The sequence below is a fragment of the Mobula birostris genome, chromosome 31 (assembly GCF_030028105.1).
Source record: "Mobula birostris isolate sMobBir1 chromosome 31, sMobBir1.hap1, whole genome shotgun sequence".
Taxonomy (NCBI): Eukaryota; Metazoa; Chordata; class Chondrichthyes; order Myliobatiformes; family Myliobatidae; genus Mobula; species Mobula birostris.
In genome coordinates this window covers 3,504,527-3,518,682 of record NC_092400.1, presented here as the reverse complement: position 1 = coordinate 3,518,682, position 14,156 = coordinate 3,504,527, and the positions used below count along the sequence as shown (strand labels likewise).

The 14,156-nt window shown below is 43.7% G+C and overlaps 1 protein-coding gene and 1 long non-coding RNA gene across 2 annotated transcripts in view; one reads left to right on the top strand and one right to left on the bottom strand.

Moving 5' to 3' along the window:
* LOC140190943 (uncharacterized) overlaps nt 1-14,156 on the top strand; it is a 57,570-nt gene that overhangs the window by 10,516 nt on the left and 32,898 nt on the right. The gene's annotated exons all lie outside the window — the stretch shown is intronic.
* Nucleotides 1-14,156, bottom strand: part of slc2a11b (solute carrier family 2 member 11b) — a 54,582-nt gene that overhangs the window by 8,809 nt on the left and 31,617 nt on the right. The window contains exons 9-10 of the mRNA XM_072247885.1: nt 13,313-13,414; nt 2,404-2,479 (exon numbers count right to left, since the gene is read on the bottom strand). Coding sequence (XP_072103986.1) covers nt 2,404-2,479; nt 13,313-13,414 — 178 coding nt within the window. The remainder of the gene's footprint in view (nt 1-2,403; nt 2,480-13,312; nt 13,415-14,156) is intronic.

Below are 14,156 nucleotides of genomic sequence, written 5' to 3'. Positions count from 1 at the left end.
ATAAATGCCAGCATACCATTCACCTTTTTCACCGCCTGCTGTACCTGCATGCCCACTTTCAATGACCGGTGTATAATGACACCCAGGTCTCATTGCACCTCCCCTTTTCCTAATCGGCCACCATTCAGATAATAATCTGTTGTCCTATTTTTGCCACCAAAGTGGATAACTTCACAATTATCCACATTAAATTGCATCTGCCATGAATTTGCCCACTCACCCAACCTATCCAAGTCACCCTGCATCCTCTTAGCATCCTCCTCACAGCTAACACTGCCACCCAGCTTCATGTCATCCGCAAACTTGGAGATGCTGCATTTAATTCCCTCATCCAAGTCATTAATATATATATTGTAAACAACTGGGGTCCCAGCACTGAGCCTTGCGGTACCCCACTAGTCACCGCCTGCCATTCTGAAAAGGTCCCGTTTATTCCCACTCTTTGCTTCCTGTCTGCTAACCAATAGAACAGTCAATGTAACATAGAAATACACTCAAATCAGCATGAGTTAATCAGTTTGATGGACTGGTGGAAGAATCTGTCCCGGAGCCTGTTGGTCCTGGCTTTTATGCTGCGGTACTGTTTCCCGGATGGTAGCAGCTGGAACAGTTTGTGGTTGAGGTGACTTGGGTCCCCAATAATCCTTCGGGCCCTTTTTACACACCTGTCTTTGTAAATGTCCTGAATCATGGGAAGTTGCAACTACAGATGCACCGGGCTGTCCGCACCACTCTCTGCAGAGTCCTGTGATTAAAGAAGGAACAGTTCCCGTAGCAGGCAGTGATGCAGCCAGTCAGGATGCTCTCAATTGTGCCCCTGTGGAAAGTTCTTAGGATTTGGGGGCCTTTACCAAACTTCCTCAACTGTCTGAGGTGAAAGAGGTGCTGTTGTGCCTTTCTCACCACACAGCTGGTGTGTACAGACCACGTGAAGTCCTCGGTGATGTTTATGCCGAGGAACTTGAAGCTGTTTACCCTCTCAACCCCAGATCCATTGATGTCAATAGGAGTTAGCCCATCTCCATTCCTCCTGTAATCCACAACCAGCTCCTTTGTTTTTGTGACATTGAGAGAGAGGTTGTTTTCTTGACACCACTGTGTCACGGTGATGACCTCTTCCCTGTAGGCCACCTCGTTATTGTTTTGAACTATGTAGCTCAAACAACCTTAGACTTTCACTGATCCCTGCTAATCTGCTCCAAGTCTCAACACTTGCCTCTACTTGACACAAACCCTGGAACGCTTGGCAGGCAACTGGGCTAGAATCTAGCTCCAGCAGTGACACAGCACTACAAATACTCAGCGTGGGCTCCTCCAACACATTCCACTATTGTGGTTGTGGATGCGTGCTGGACTTGTTGTTTGCTAAACATTTCCACCTAACACATCTCCTGCCGCATTATCGCTGAGCTCGTTCTACACTTTTCCATATCTCTCCCCAGCTAGATTTTGTGATTGCTAAACTTCTGCAACCAATATGTCAACCAAGAAATTCTTGAATTTGTTCTGTATCATCCTGTTACTTTATCTTCCTCTCCCACAGTTTTATCTGCCATTGAAGCAACTGGGATATTCTCATTTTTATCAGTAGTTAAATTAAACATTCAATTAATTCAATTTCTGCACTCCAAATGCAGTACTGGAAATGTAGTGGACAATTATCCCTCACATGGAACAAATCACTAGTTCATAATCTGCTTTGGAACGGCCAAGAAAGCAGTTAATAATGACTTGGCTACATGCTTATTGGGGTTGGAATCCGTTTATAGAACTCCATTCTCTCCTGGAACAAGGACAATGTTTGGAGAGAGCGATGCTTGGAGTGATTCTTTGGGTAGATTTCCTGCTCTGTCCTCGCACTTCTTTCTGATTCCGATTCAGCTTTATTTATCAATTGCCAATCGAAAAATTTAGTGTAATGTGTCACCTGTGTTAACAACCAACACACCCAATTATGTGCTGGGGACAGCCAACAAGAACCAGATTACATTCAATTCCAGAATCCATCATGTATTTGGAAACCAAATCCTGCGCAACATGTTGTTTCTAAGTTTGAAATGTCAGTTCCAATGGGATTAGAAAATTAGTGGCAAGCCTGACCGTGGACTGATAGACCCCAACATTCTTGTCATAGCTGGTCTGATAATACAATGCAAATCATTGAAGTACCATATTGGTTTTATAACATGACAGGTTTTAAAACTGCATTCAGAGATACAAGGACATTTTTACAATGGGTAAAAACATCAAATAGATTGCAGAATGTCCTGTGGAAAGCAATACAGCGCCAGATAAAGTGAGTATACTGACAGAAAATAAAAACTTGCTGACCCCAAGGTATCAGAAGGAAAGCAGCTACCTGTTATCACTTTTTAATTTAAGGGTAAATACAAGTATACCCACCTGATCCCAGGCCAAAGCTCAGAATAAACGCAAACAAAAAGATTATGGTCATGTAGGGCACCCAGAAATAAGAAGCCTGCAAACACAAAAGTCAAAGGACAAGGTTACAGAACAAAACAGTGGAGACAATTCATGACCTCACACTCATTCGGGTCGAGGACCTCAATCCATATTAGAGATCACCATCTTTGAATTGTTGATGTCTGTGGGCCATGGGATGGTTTGATTCTTAACACTGAAGATAGAGAATGCAGTGACTGTGGCCATGTTGTGTGACTGTTACATCGATTCATTTACTGGTTTATTTTTGATCACATCTATCCAACACTTGATGTAAGTTCAATGATCAAGAAAGAAGCTTCCCCAAAGTCAGACTTTGAACTAGATTTCAATATTCATTACAAATCATAAGTAATTAATTGAAACCAAATGTTCATTTTCCCCAGAGGATGTTCTGGATAGAACACACGTTCATACAGTGCCTGTCAGAGTTTTAGTGCAAAATGTGATCATTTGTCAATCATCTGTAAAAAGATTGGAGTTTCATTGATGAATTACATCAGCTAATATAACATTTTATAGGATCTTATTCACGTAATATATCATTCTGTCCCATGTCGCATGCCATGGGTGATCATGGTCTTCTGTCTGTCTTTAATGCGGGAGTTTCTAATAAACTTTTGTCTGTCCATCCCTTGATGTAACTCATGATTGCGATGTTCTGTTAATTGCAACTTCTTCTTCCATCATCTTTTACCATCACTGCAAGATGATGGAGCTTCTCTTTCCCCAGTACAAGTCCCTGAAATTCCAGCTGCCATTTCCTGATCGATGATATCAACTCTCTTCTTATTCCAGCTTTTTGCAACACTTCCTCATTTGTTACCCTGTCCTTGCACGATATTTTCATCATTCTTCTCAAAAACCACATTTCTCAAACTTCGAGCCTTCCCTCATTTTGCTTTGATATTCACTACAAATCATTGTCTGAAGACGCATATAACGAGGATAGGGTGTAACTATAAACATACAATAGCTTATATACTGTACATAAATGGATTGTATGTCCATAAAGAGACACCAGGCACAGGAGTGTCTCAGGTGACTGACGGGAAATGATAAAGTAGTGATGGTTGGGGGTGTGGAGGGGTGAGTTAGTAGGTGGACGTGTTGATCAGCCTTACTGCTTGGGGAAAGTAAAATGTTTCTGAGTCGGATGGTCCTGGTGTGGATGCTATGTCACCTCTTCCCTAATGGAGTACAACAAACAGTCCATGAGCAGGATCCTTCACGATGTTACTGGCCTGTTTCCAGCACCTTTCTGTGTATGTATATACAGAATACATATTGTATTCTGGCGGGAGGAAAAGATGGCAGCGCGATGCAGCTCGCTGCAGCCGCTGCGGAGGAGATATCTGTTATCTGTCAAGTAGGGTGCCGTACACAATCCTGATTTGATGGAGACAGATGTGAGAGCACAGAGGAACATCTGCTGAAATTTCTGAAATACCTGCTTCGCTGCCGCTGCTACTGTGTGATCCAGAATCTCCGGAGGGGAAGTCCCCGAGTCCTCGGCTTTGCTTGTTGCTCGGCGGCCGGGGCGGGGTCGACGCGCTCGGCAGAGACGGTACTCGGTGCTCAGTGTTGGAGGGTTGGTCGGAGGCTCGAAGTTTTGCGACGGACTCAGAGTCGGACTGTGGTCGGGTGCTTCCAGGATGCTGCATCTGCAAGTTTGCAGCGCTGGAGGTTCATGGCAGGGAGAGTTTTTCTTCCTTTTACCGTCTGCGTGAGATGATGGGCTATCAGGACTTGAGACTTTTTTTACTGTGCCCATGGTCTGCTCTTCATCAAATTACGGTATTGCTCTGCACTGTTGTAACTATATGCTATAATTATGTGGTTTTGTCAGTTTTAGTCTTGGTTTGTCCTGTGTTTCTGTGATATCTTTCTGGAGGAACATTGTATCATTTTTTAATGCATGCATTTCTAAATGACAATAAACGAGGACTGAGTGTCCCTCATAATCTAATCTAATGTGTCCTTGATAACAGGAAGGGTGGTATCAGTAAAGCATTGGGCAGTTTTGACTATCTGTGGTAGAGCTTTCCTGTCTGCCACAGTGCAGCTTCCATACCACGCAATCATGCAGCTTGTTAGGATGCTCTATACTACACATCTGTAGAATGGTATGCAAAGTCCAGCTCTCTTCAGCATTCTCAGAAATTAGAGGCGGTGATAGGTTTTCCTGACTGTGTAGGATGTGTTCTTGGACCAGGAGAGGTTGTGTGTGGTGTGCGCTCCTGGGAGTTTGAAACTGCTTGTAGTTTTCACTGCTGTGCTGCCAATGTCTGCTGAAGCCGATAACCATCTTTGTCTTGCTGACATTAAGGAAGAGGCTATTTGCCTGGCACCAGACCTCTAACTCATCCACCTTCTCTCTGTGGGCCGCCTCGTCGTTGTTGGTGATATTGGCAAACCTGACGATGTGATTGCTCGGTGCTTTTCCTGTGCAGTCATGTGTGAGCAGAGCATACAGCAATAGCCTCATCACACGGTCCTGGGAGCGCCTGTGCTGGGGTGATAGGGAGGGAGGAGCGGTTGTGATCCTGACTATTTGAGGTCAGGCTGAGGACAGTTCGCAGGAACAGAGCTTTTATATAACCTGTTTGCTTCACACTCAACTGAGGTGACAGATTCACACAGTGTTTGAGCATCTAGCCATTCTCTACTGGTTAGGGCAGAAATTAACACTCACACTCCTAATGAGCAAGATCTCAAACACACAGCGTTTCTCTGTAAAGTTTTCTCAGTATCTTAAGACCGATGTGCATTTTCAAAAGAAAGTTCAGCAACATCAACTCTGCAAATCTTTGATCAAGGTGCTTGATTCTCTATACAAGCAGAACTCCGGTCAATTATTTAATTTATCTAAATAAATACTAAATTGTATTGCCTACTGCAGCTCCAAAACATAAAAACTAATTGAAAGAAAATATGGAGCCGGGAGATAACTTCGGTGCGTTTAGTTTCGTTTTAACTTCTAAGCGAGGTGCACATGTATGATGTGGTGGCATGATAACGTGTGCCATTCACGTACTTCATACATATTACCATAATTAATTAACTAAATACACAGCACTTCTTCCTGCTTACTATAAACTCCAACTCTGTATAGAATGCATCTCAACTTATATATACTATATATAGAGTATACTATATAATACAACTACTATGTATAGAGTATACTATATAATACAACTACTATATAGACATCCACAGCATAGTAAATTTTATATTGTCCCATTTGGGCCTAACGATTTTATCGCTATGGAGGATTTCTTACTCTTGTGGGATAATGATTTCCTGATAAGTGGGATCACTCTGCTTGACAGGTGAGACTTGTGGCTGTGGAACAATCTCAGGTTCTGCAGTCTCCACCGTGGTGGTTGTAGGAGTTGATTCTAAGACTGCAGGAAGTGGTTCTGACAGCTTCGGACATCTTTCTTCTCCTTATCTCAGTTTTTCTCTCTGGGTCTACTTTGATCCTTGCTTCTCTCCCAATCCCGGCTTCTTTCTCTCCCTTTATCCAGCTCTCAATCCCTTTCTCGATCATGCTTCCTTTCCTTATCCTTGGTTCTCTTACAATCCCTAACATGGTCTCATTCATGGTCTCAATCCCACTCATACTCTCATTCCCGACATTTTTCTTTCTCACTTTCCTTCTCTCTTTCACACCTTTCTCTTTTCCTTCTTCTAGTTTCTGGTGAGTATCTCTGAACTTGTTAATTTCTCAAGAAATTAGGTCTTGTTTATCCTCTTTCATTTCCATAGCAATTATGTCATCCTCCTCTTTCTTTCCCTTTTTCTTCTTTCTAGGATGTACAAGTTCATCTTGGGAAGGTGAATTTAGTTCACTGGAGCGCTGTCTTATTAATCCTTCGAATGTCCCCTTTACAATCTGATCTCTCCTCTTGGTTTCTTTATCCACAACATCATCTGACAAATCCTTGGTTTTTGTATCTCCATTGACTCCTCCTTTCTTTCTGGCCTTCTATTCATCCAGGTAGGCTTTGGTCTTTACATCCACTTCTACAAGCAGTTTTTTGTCTCCCATTTGAAGTTCATGCAATTACCTTAATGCATGCAGAGTAGATTCTGGTTCTTTATATTCACAAAAGCCAAATGCTTGCAACTTTCTGGAAGCTCCTTGAGCTCTCTTCCAGCTTGCCTTTGGCACTTTCTCGATTCCTCTGATCATGCTCCTTCTTTGGTCTAATATGCTTTCCAACTACAGGCAGAGGTTGGCACCAACATCTGTTTGACCTCTGTTGGCCAAGTGTTCATGGTGTACAGCATGGAGACAGTCACTTGGTCTATCTCGGACAATTCTCTCCCCTTTCTCGATCTCTCGGTCTCCATCTCTGGAGACAGACTGTCCACTGACATCTTCTACAAGCCCACTGACTCTCATAACTACCTTGACTATACCTCTTCCCACCCCGCCACATGCAAAAATGCCATTCTCTATTCCCAGTTCCTCCGTCTCCGCCGCATCTGCTCCGAGGATGAGGTTTTCCATTCCAGGACATCTCAAATGTCCTCTTTCTTTAAGGATCGTGGTTTCCCTTCTGCTGTCATCAATGATGCCCTCACCTGCATCTCCTCCATTTCCCACACTTCAGCCCTCACCCCATCCTCCTGCCACCACAACAGGGACAGAGTTCCCCTTATCCTCACCTACCATCCCACCAGCCTCCGGATCCAGCACATTATCCTCTGCAACTTCCGCCACCTTCAACAGAACCCCACCACTAAGCACATCTTTCCCTCTCCACCCCTCTCTGCTTTCCACAGGGATCGGTCCCTCTGCGGCTCCCTGATCCACAAGTCCCTCCCCACGGATCTCCCACCTGGCACTTATCCCTGTAAGTGCAAGTGCTACACCTGTCCCCACACCTCCTCTCTTGCCACCATTCAGGGCCCCAAACAGTCCTTCCAAGTGAGGCAACACTTCACTTGTGAGTCTCTTGGGGTCATCTATTGCATCTGGTGCTCCCGGTGTGGCCTCCTCTACATCGGTGAAACCCGACGCAGATTGGGGGACCGCTTCGTCGAGCACCTCCACTCCGTCCGCCACAACAGACAGGATCTCCCAGTAGCCACCCACTTCAACTCTGCTTCCCACTCCCATTCAGATATGTCCATACATGGCCTCCTCTACTGCCACGATGAGGCTAAACTCAGGTTGGAGGAGCAACACCTCATATACCGTCTAGGTAGTCTCCAGCCCCTTGGTATGAACATAGAATTCTCCAACTTCCAGTAATTCCCTCCCCCTCCCTTCCTCTATCCCTATGTCACTCTGCCCCCTCCCCCAGCTGCCTATCACCTCCCTCATGGTTCCATCTCCTTCTACTACCCATTGTGTTTTCCCCTATTCCTTCTTCACCCTTCCTGCCTATCACCTCTCTGCTTTCGCTCCCCCACCCCTTTATCTTTCCCCTTCCTGGTTTTTCACCTGGAACCTACCGGCCTTCTCCTTCCCACCCTCCCCCCACCTTCTTTATAGGGCCTCTGCCCCTTCCCCCTACAGTCCTGACCAAGGGTTCCGGCCCGAAACGTCGACTGATCGTTTCCACGGATGCTGCCCGACCTGCTGAGTTCCTCCAGCGTGTTGTGAGTGTTGCTTTGACCCCAGCATCTGCAGACTATTTTGTATAGTAGGGGTATCATCCAGTGCCTTTCTTAATTTGCTTTCAGTTGACTCTATTACAAGGAATGTGGCGTGCAAACGGTGGATGGATCTCCAACCAAGTTGCAGTCAAACACTTAAGCAAACAATGCTCTTCCACCAATATCACCCAGCAGAATTGGCATTCACATTTCATTGGCTATTTCATTTGCTTTAAAATGCTATTCGATTTGCCCAGTATACAGCATCCATTTATGAGTTGTGCAATCAAACCATTTATCATTCCTAGGTAGCAAGCCATTTCTGCTTTTTTAAAATTTATAAATATTGTCCCCGGTACTCTCTGTTTATGAACATGTGAATTTGTCTTTTTTCTGCCTCATTTTTAAATCCATCGTCTCCTTTTCCCATGAAGCACATGCTGCATTGTTGTTGTTTTTTACTTGACCTTCTGTCATTGCACTTTGCTTTTTAACTCGAATGTCTCACTGCACTTCTACAGGTGGGTCCGTTTACAAACGTACTCATTGCCCCTGTCATGCTTTGCAACTCCAAATCATAAAAACTAATTAAAAGAAAAAGATGGAGCAGGGAGATAACTTGTGTACGTTTAATTGTTTTTGCTTTTAAGCAAGGTGCGTACATATGACATGGTGGTGTGATTACGTATGCCATTCATGTATTTTGTACAAATAACCATAATGAATTAATTAAACAACAATGAATGCTTAATCAAACAATATATTTACAATAATACTCAAATACTACTGATATATTAAATACATGACACCTACTTTTAAAATGCTGGAAGACTGAGAACTGCCCCCATCACTACACCACAGGGTCAGACATGAGAAACACTGAGTCTGACTCCATCAGATGCATTCCATCAAAGACTCCCAGCTGAGTTCCAACCTGGACTTACTCAAAAAGAAATTTCTTAACTGTGTTCTTTCAGCTGCTCACCAGTCCTGGATAGTAAAGGGTTAGACACTAGGCAACATCTATCCTTGGGTAAAATTGATGTTGTCCATCTCCTCTAGCCTACTTTTGCCAAGTTCTCTCAGGTCAGGTACAGTAATGATTTCTCCATCACACACCATCAAGTAATTCTATATCCAGCATTATTTAATTTTTACATTAATCACAATGCCTACTTCAACTTAGCATCCATTTAATTAGATTTTAAAGATTTTTAAAGATCATCTTTTATTGGTTGAAGCATATAGTGAAATGTGTCATTTTGCGTCAACAACTAACACAGTCTGAGAGTGTGCTGGGGTAGCTCCCTAGTGTCGCCACACCTCCGATGCCTACATACATAGCATGATCACAACTCACTAACCTTAATCCGAACCCATACATACATGCTCACAACTCACTAACCCTAAACCTAACCCATATATACATGATCACAACTCACTAACCCTAAACCTAACCCATACATACATGATCACAACTCACTAACCCTAATCCTAACCCATATATACATGATCACAACTCACTAACCCTAACCCTAACCCATACATACATGATCACAACTCACTAACCCTAAACCTAACCCATACATACATGATCACAACTCACTAACCCTAATCCTAACCCATACATACATGATCACAACTCACTAACCCTAATCCTAACCCATACATACATGCTCACACAACACACATCAAAGTTGCTGGTGAACGCAGCAGGCCAGGCAGCATCTCTAGGAAGAGGTACAGTCGACGTTTCAGGCCGAGACCCTTCGTCAGGACTAACTGAAGGAAGAGCTAGTAAGAGATTTGAAAGTGGGAGGAGGAGGGTGTGATCCAAAATAATAGGAGAAGACTGGAGGGGGAGGGATGGAGCCAAGAGCTGGACAGGTGATTGGCAAAGGGGATATGACAGGATCATGGGACAGGAGGCCCAGGGAGAAAGACAAGGGGGGGGGGGAACCCAGAGGATGGGCAAGGGGTATAGTGAGGGGGACAGAGGGAGAAAAAGGAGAGAGAGAGAAAGAATGTGTGTATATTAATAAATAACGGATGGGGTACGAGGGGGAGGTGGGGCATTAGCGGAAGTTAGAGAAGTCGGTGTTCATGCCCCACCTCCCCCTCGTACCCCATCCGTTATTTATTTTTATACACACATTCTTTCTCTCACTCTCCTTTTTCTCCCTCTGTCCCTCTGACTATACTCCTTGCCCATCCTCTGGGTTCTCCCCCCCCCCATCTTTCTCCTGTCCCATGATCCTTTCATATCCCCTTTTGCCTATCACCTGTGCAGCTCTTGGCTCTATCCCTCCCCCTTCTGTCTTTTCCTATCATTTTGGATCTCCCTCTCCCCCTCCCACATTCAAATCTCTTACTAACTCTTCCTTCAGTTAGTCCTGACGAAGAGTCTCGGCCTGAAACGTCGACTGTACCTCTTCCTAGAGATGCTGCCTGGCCTGCTGTGTTCACCAGCAACTTTGATGTGTGTTGCTTGAATTTCCAGCATCTGCAGAATTCCTGTTGTTTGCGTACATGCTCACAACTCACTAACCCATACATCTTCGGAATGTGGGAGGAAACAAGAACACCCGGAGGAAACCCATTCCATCATAGAGAAAATACATAATCTCCTTATAGACTGCAGTGGGAATCAAACTTCAATCAGTGATCACTGGCACTGTAAAGCATTGCACGAACTGCTATGCCACCGTGCCACACTGTTTGCCAGATTTTATTAACGTGCAGATCAGGAAAACTAAGGGGTAGAATCAGACATGTCTCTTTTAACCCTCTTTGTCCTGAGAAATAGTCTCTGCCTGAATTCCATTTCTGGCTTAATGCTGCAGTCTTCCTTTCCAGCAACACTGGGTTATTACCATCCCTGGAAACAGGCAAGTCCTCCTCTAAATCTCAGTGTCACAACGTCGCAGTGACATCAGCACCGGCAATGCATTTTAACTCCTGACGTGGAGTATTTCAGTTTTAAGAAGAGACTGGATAGGCTGGGTTTGTTGACCGGGGGTGGAGGAGACCAGGAGATGACCTGATGGAGGTAGATAGTATTATGAGGGGAATAGACCAGGTAGATAGCAAAAATACTTTTTGCCATGGTTAAGCTGTCGAAGACAAGCAGGCATAGATTCAAGGTGAGAAGAAGGTATGGAATGGATCAGTTAAGAAAAATAATATTTAGAATGGAGGTTGAAAAATCACATACTTTTGATTTTATTTATTAATTGAATGGTATGAAATACAGTACAAAGAAAATCTTCAACATTTCCTAAACTTTTAAACTCAGACAGCGCTAACATTCAGCAATTTATTAACAATAAGCCATCGACTTCTATTCTGTGTTTATTGTTACAATTTCTAACAATGATGTAACTTGAAACACTGAAATGTAAATGCGCTGAAGCTCTAAAAAGTTTCAAAGTAAAGGTTGTGGTATGGTTATTATTTAGAAAATTTATGGATTATATTCATTAACACATAATTAGGGTATTGAACAATTATATTAAAATAGATTTCAACATTATATTAGTATAATTTCAAAGTTATGTTAACATTATAAAAAAGAAAGTTCCAGCTGCATGGCAACAAAGGCTATGTGCACAGGAGCATTTCGGTTAACACGCAGCCACGCACCTTCGCAGCTTTGGGGCAGCAGTATACCTGACTATGTTCCTTCAGATCCTTTCATCCATTTCTTCCTAGGCAGTTTATTAATATTGGCAAAGTTATGAGAAGAATGACAAAATTAATGTGAAAACCCAGAACAAATTTATCTTTGGAAACTATGAGCTGCATTTGAAACTTTTTTATGCAAACTGATCTAACCCACATCATTAGGGAAATCAGATTAACTGGTTCTCAACACTCCCGGTTCTGTCTTTCAAATGATCAGACTGGTTGACACTGAGGAGTTCCAATACTAGTACATGATTCCTCTTTGCAAAGCAAGTAGGTGCCTGTGTCATAAAATACTGATATTTGGCATAGGTACTACAGTAACACTTTTGTTTTGGGAATTAGGGATCTCTAAAGAAACACCATTAAATATGGGAGCTGACATATCTGGAAATCAGCATGCCTCGACCTGAGGACATTTGGTATGTCACCAAGGACTCTTGCAACTTTTTACAGATGTACGGTAGAGAACATTCTGGATGGTTGTATCACAGCTGGTATGGACGCTCCGACACGTAAAACATAAGAGGCTGTAGAGTGTTGTAGATTCCATCACAGGCAGGCACAAACCTGCCCAATGTCAACGATTTCTTCAAAGGGCGGTGCCTCAAGGAAGTGGCGTCCATCACTAAGGACCAGACCCCACCATCCAGGAATTGCCCTCTACTCATCACTATCAGAATCAGGTTTAATATCACCGACATACGTCGTCAAGTTTGTTGTCTTTGCGGCATCAGTACATTGCAATACATAATAACAAAAACTGTGATATACACGAGTATATGTGGTTATCTATATATATTAAAAAGTTAGGTAAGTAGTGCAAATAACTAGTGAGGTAGTGTTCATGGGTTGAAAGTCTGTTCATAAATCTGATGTTGGCGTATGGCCAAGTGGTTAAGGCGTTCGTCTAGTGATCTGAAGGTCGCTAGTTCGAGCCTTGGCTGAGGCAGCGTGTTGTGTCCTTGAGCAAGGCACTTAACCACACGTTGCTCTGTGACGACACTGGTGCCAGCACTAGTGCCCATCCCTTGGACAACATCGGTGGCGTGGAGAGAGGAGACATGCAGCATGGGCAACTGCTGGTCTTCCATACAACCTTGCGCCGTGGAGAGTGAAGACTTTCCATGCGCAGATCCATGGTCTCACAAGACTAACGGATGCCTACTATATTATAAATCTGATGGCAGAGCTGTTATCAGCGAGGAGATACAAGAAACCTCAACATTTTCAGAACAGCTTCCTCCCTTCCACCATCAGACTTCTGAAAAGCTCCTGGACTTTCATTCCTTTTTTGCACAAATTATTTATTTCTGTAATTTTTAGTGATTTTATATCTTGCACTGTACTGCTGCCACAAAACAACTTCTCTGTAACACAAGGAGGTGATAATAACCCCGACTCTGATTCTGTACTGAACAGATGCAAAAATCTCCGTCTGTGAACGTTCAGTGTGGCAGAGTGGAATGGAATATCCCATCCTTTAAACGTGAATATTGAAGTGAATAATGTTAAGTAATAGCAGTAAATGACAATACAGGAGGCCTCTTACCTGATAGGTTAGTGTAATGGTTATCAACGTGCAGCACAGAGCCATAAGTAAATAACTGCCAAGGATGAGAGCTCGCCTGCCAAGGCATTCAATCAAAAGGCCCTGGAAAAGGAGACTATCGTTAGCATAATCTAACACAGGAGAAAGACTCAATGTCTGAGTAAACAATCTGTAATCAGCAGCAATAAGTGATGCCTCAGTGCATCATACACTGCATCTGTTCAATGCTACAGCGCTGGTGTGGATGTTGTTGGTCTGGTGCATCGTCTAGCTGCCTCTGTGAAGTTGGGGATGTTTCTGAGATGATGCGGCCTTCCTGAAGAGGGCACTCACTCTAGACTAGGAGTCTCAGGTTGTATGAAGATCATAAACATCTGCAGATCCTGAAAATTTAGAGGGTGAATGAATCACGCCCCCTCCTTCTCTTCAGCTTAACCACTGTCTTTTGTCTCCTTCCCTGTCCCAATGAAGGGTCCCTGGCGTAAGATAATTCTCATTTCTCTTCCCGTGGCCTGGCCTGCTGAGAGTGCGTCCAGCCCTCCCTGTTTTTATTTCAATCTCATGTTTTACCACAGTGAAAATGAGGGAAGGGCAAAGTGCCCCCAAACCAGGATGGTGGATAACTCAGGGGGGTCTTGCAGTTTCTGTACACTAACTGCAATTGTCCATCTACAGCCAAAGAGAGACACAACACATTTCAGCCACCAAATCCACACTGACCAACAGCCACCCATTTCGATTCTCATTCTCCCCACAGTCCCATCAACTGACCCCAGATTCCGCCACTCACCTTCACACCCAGGTCAGCTTACAGTGGCCAATTAACCTGATCAGCCTGGTAACT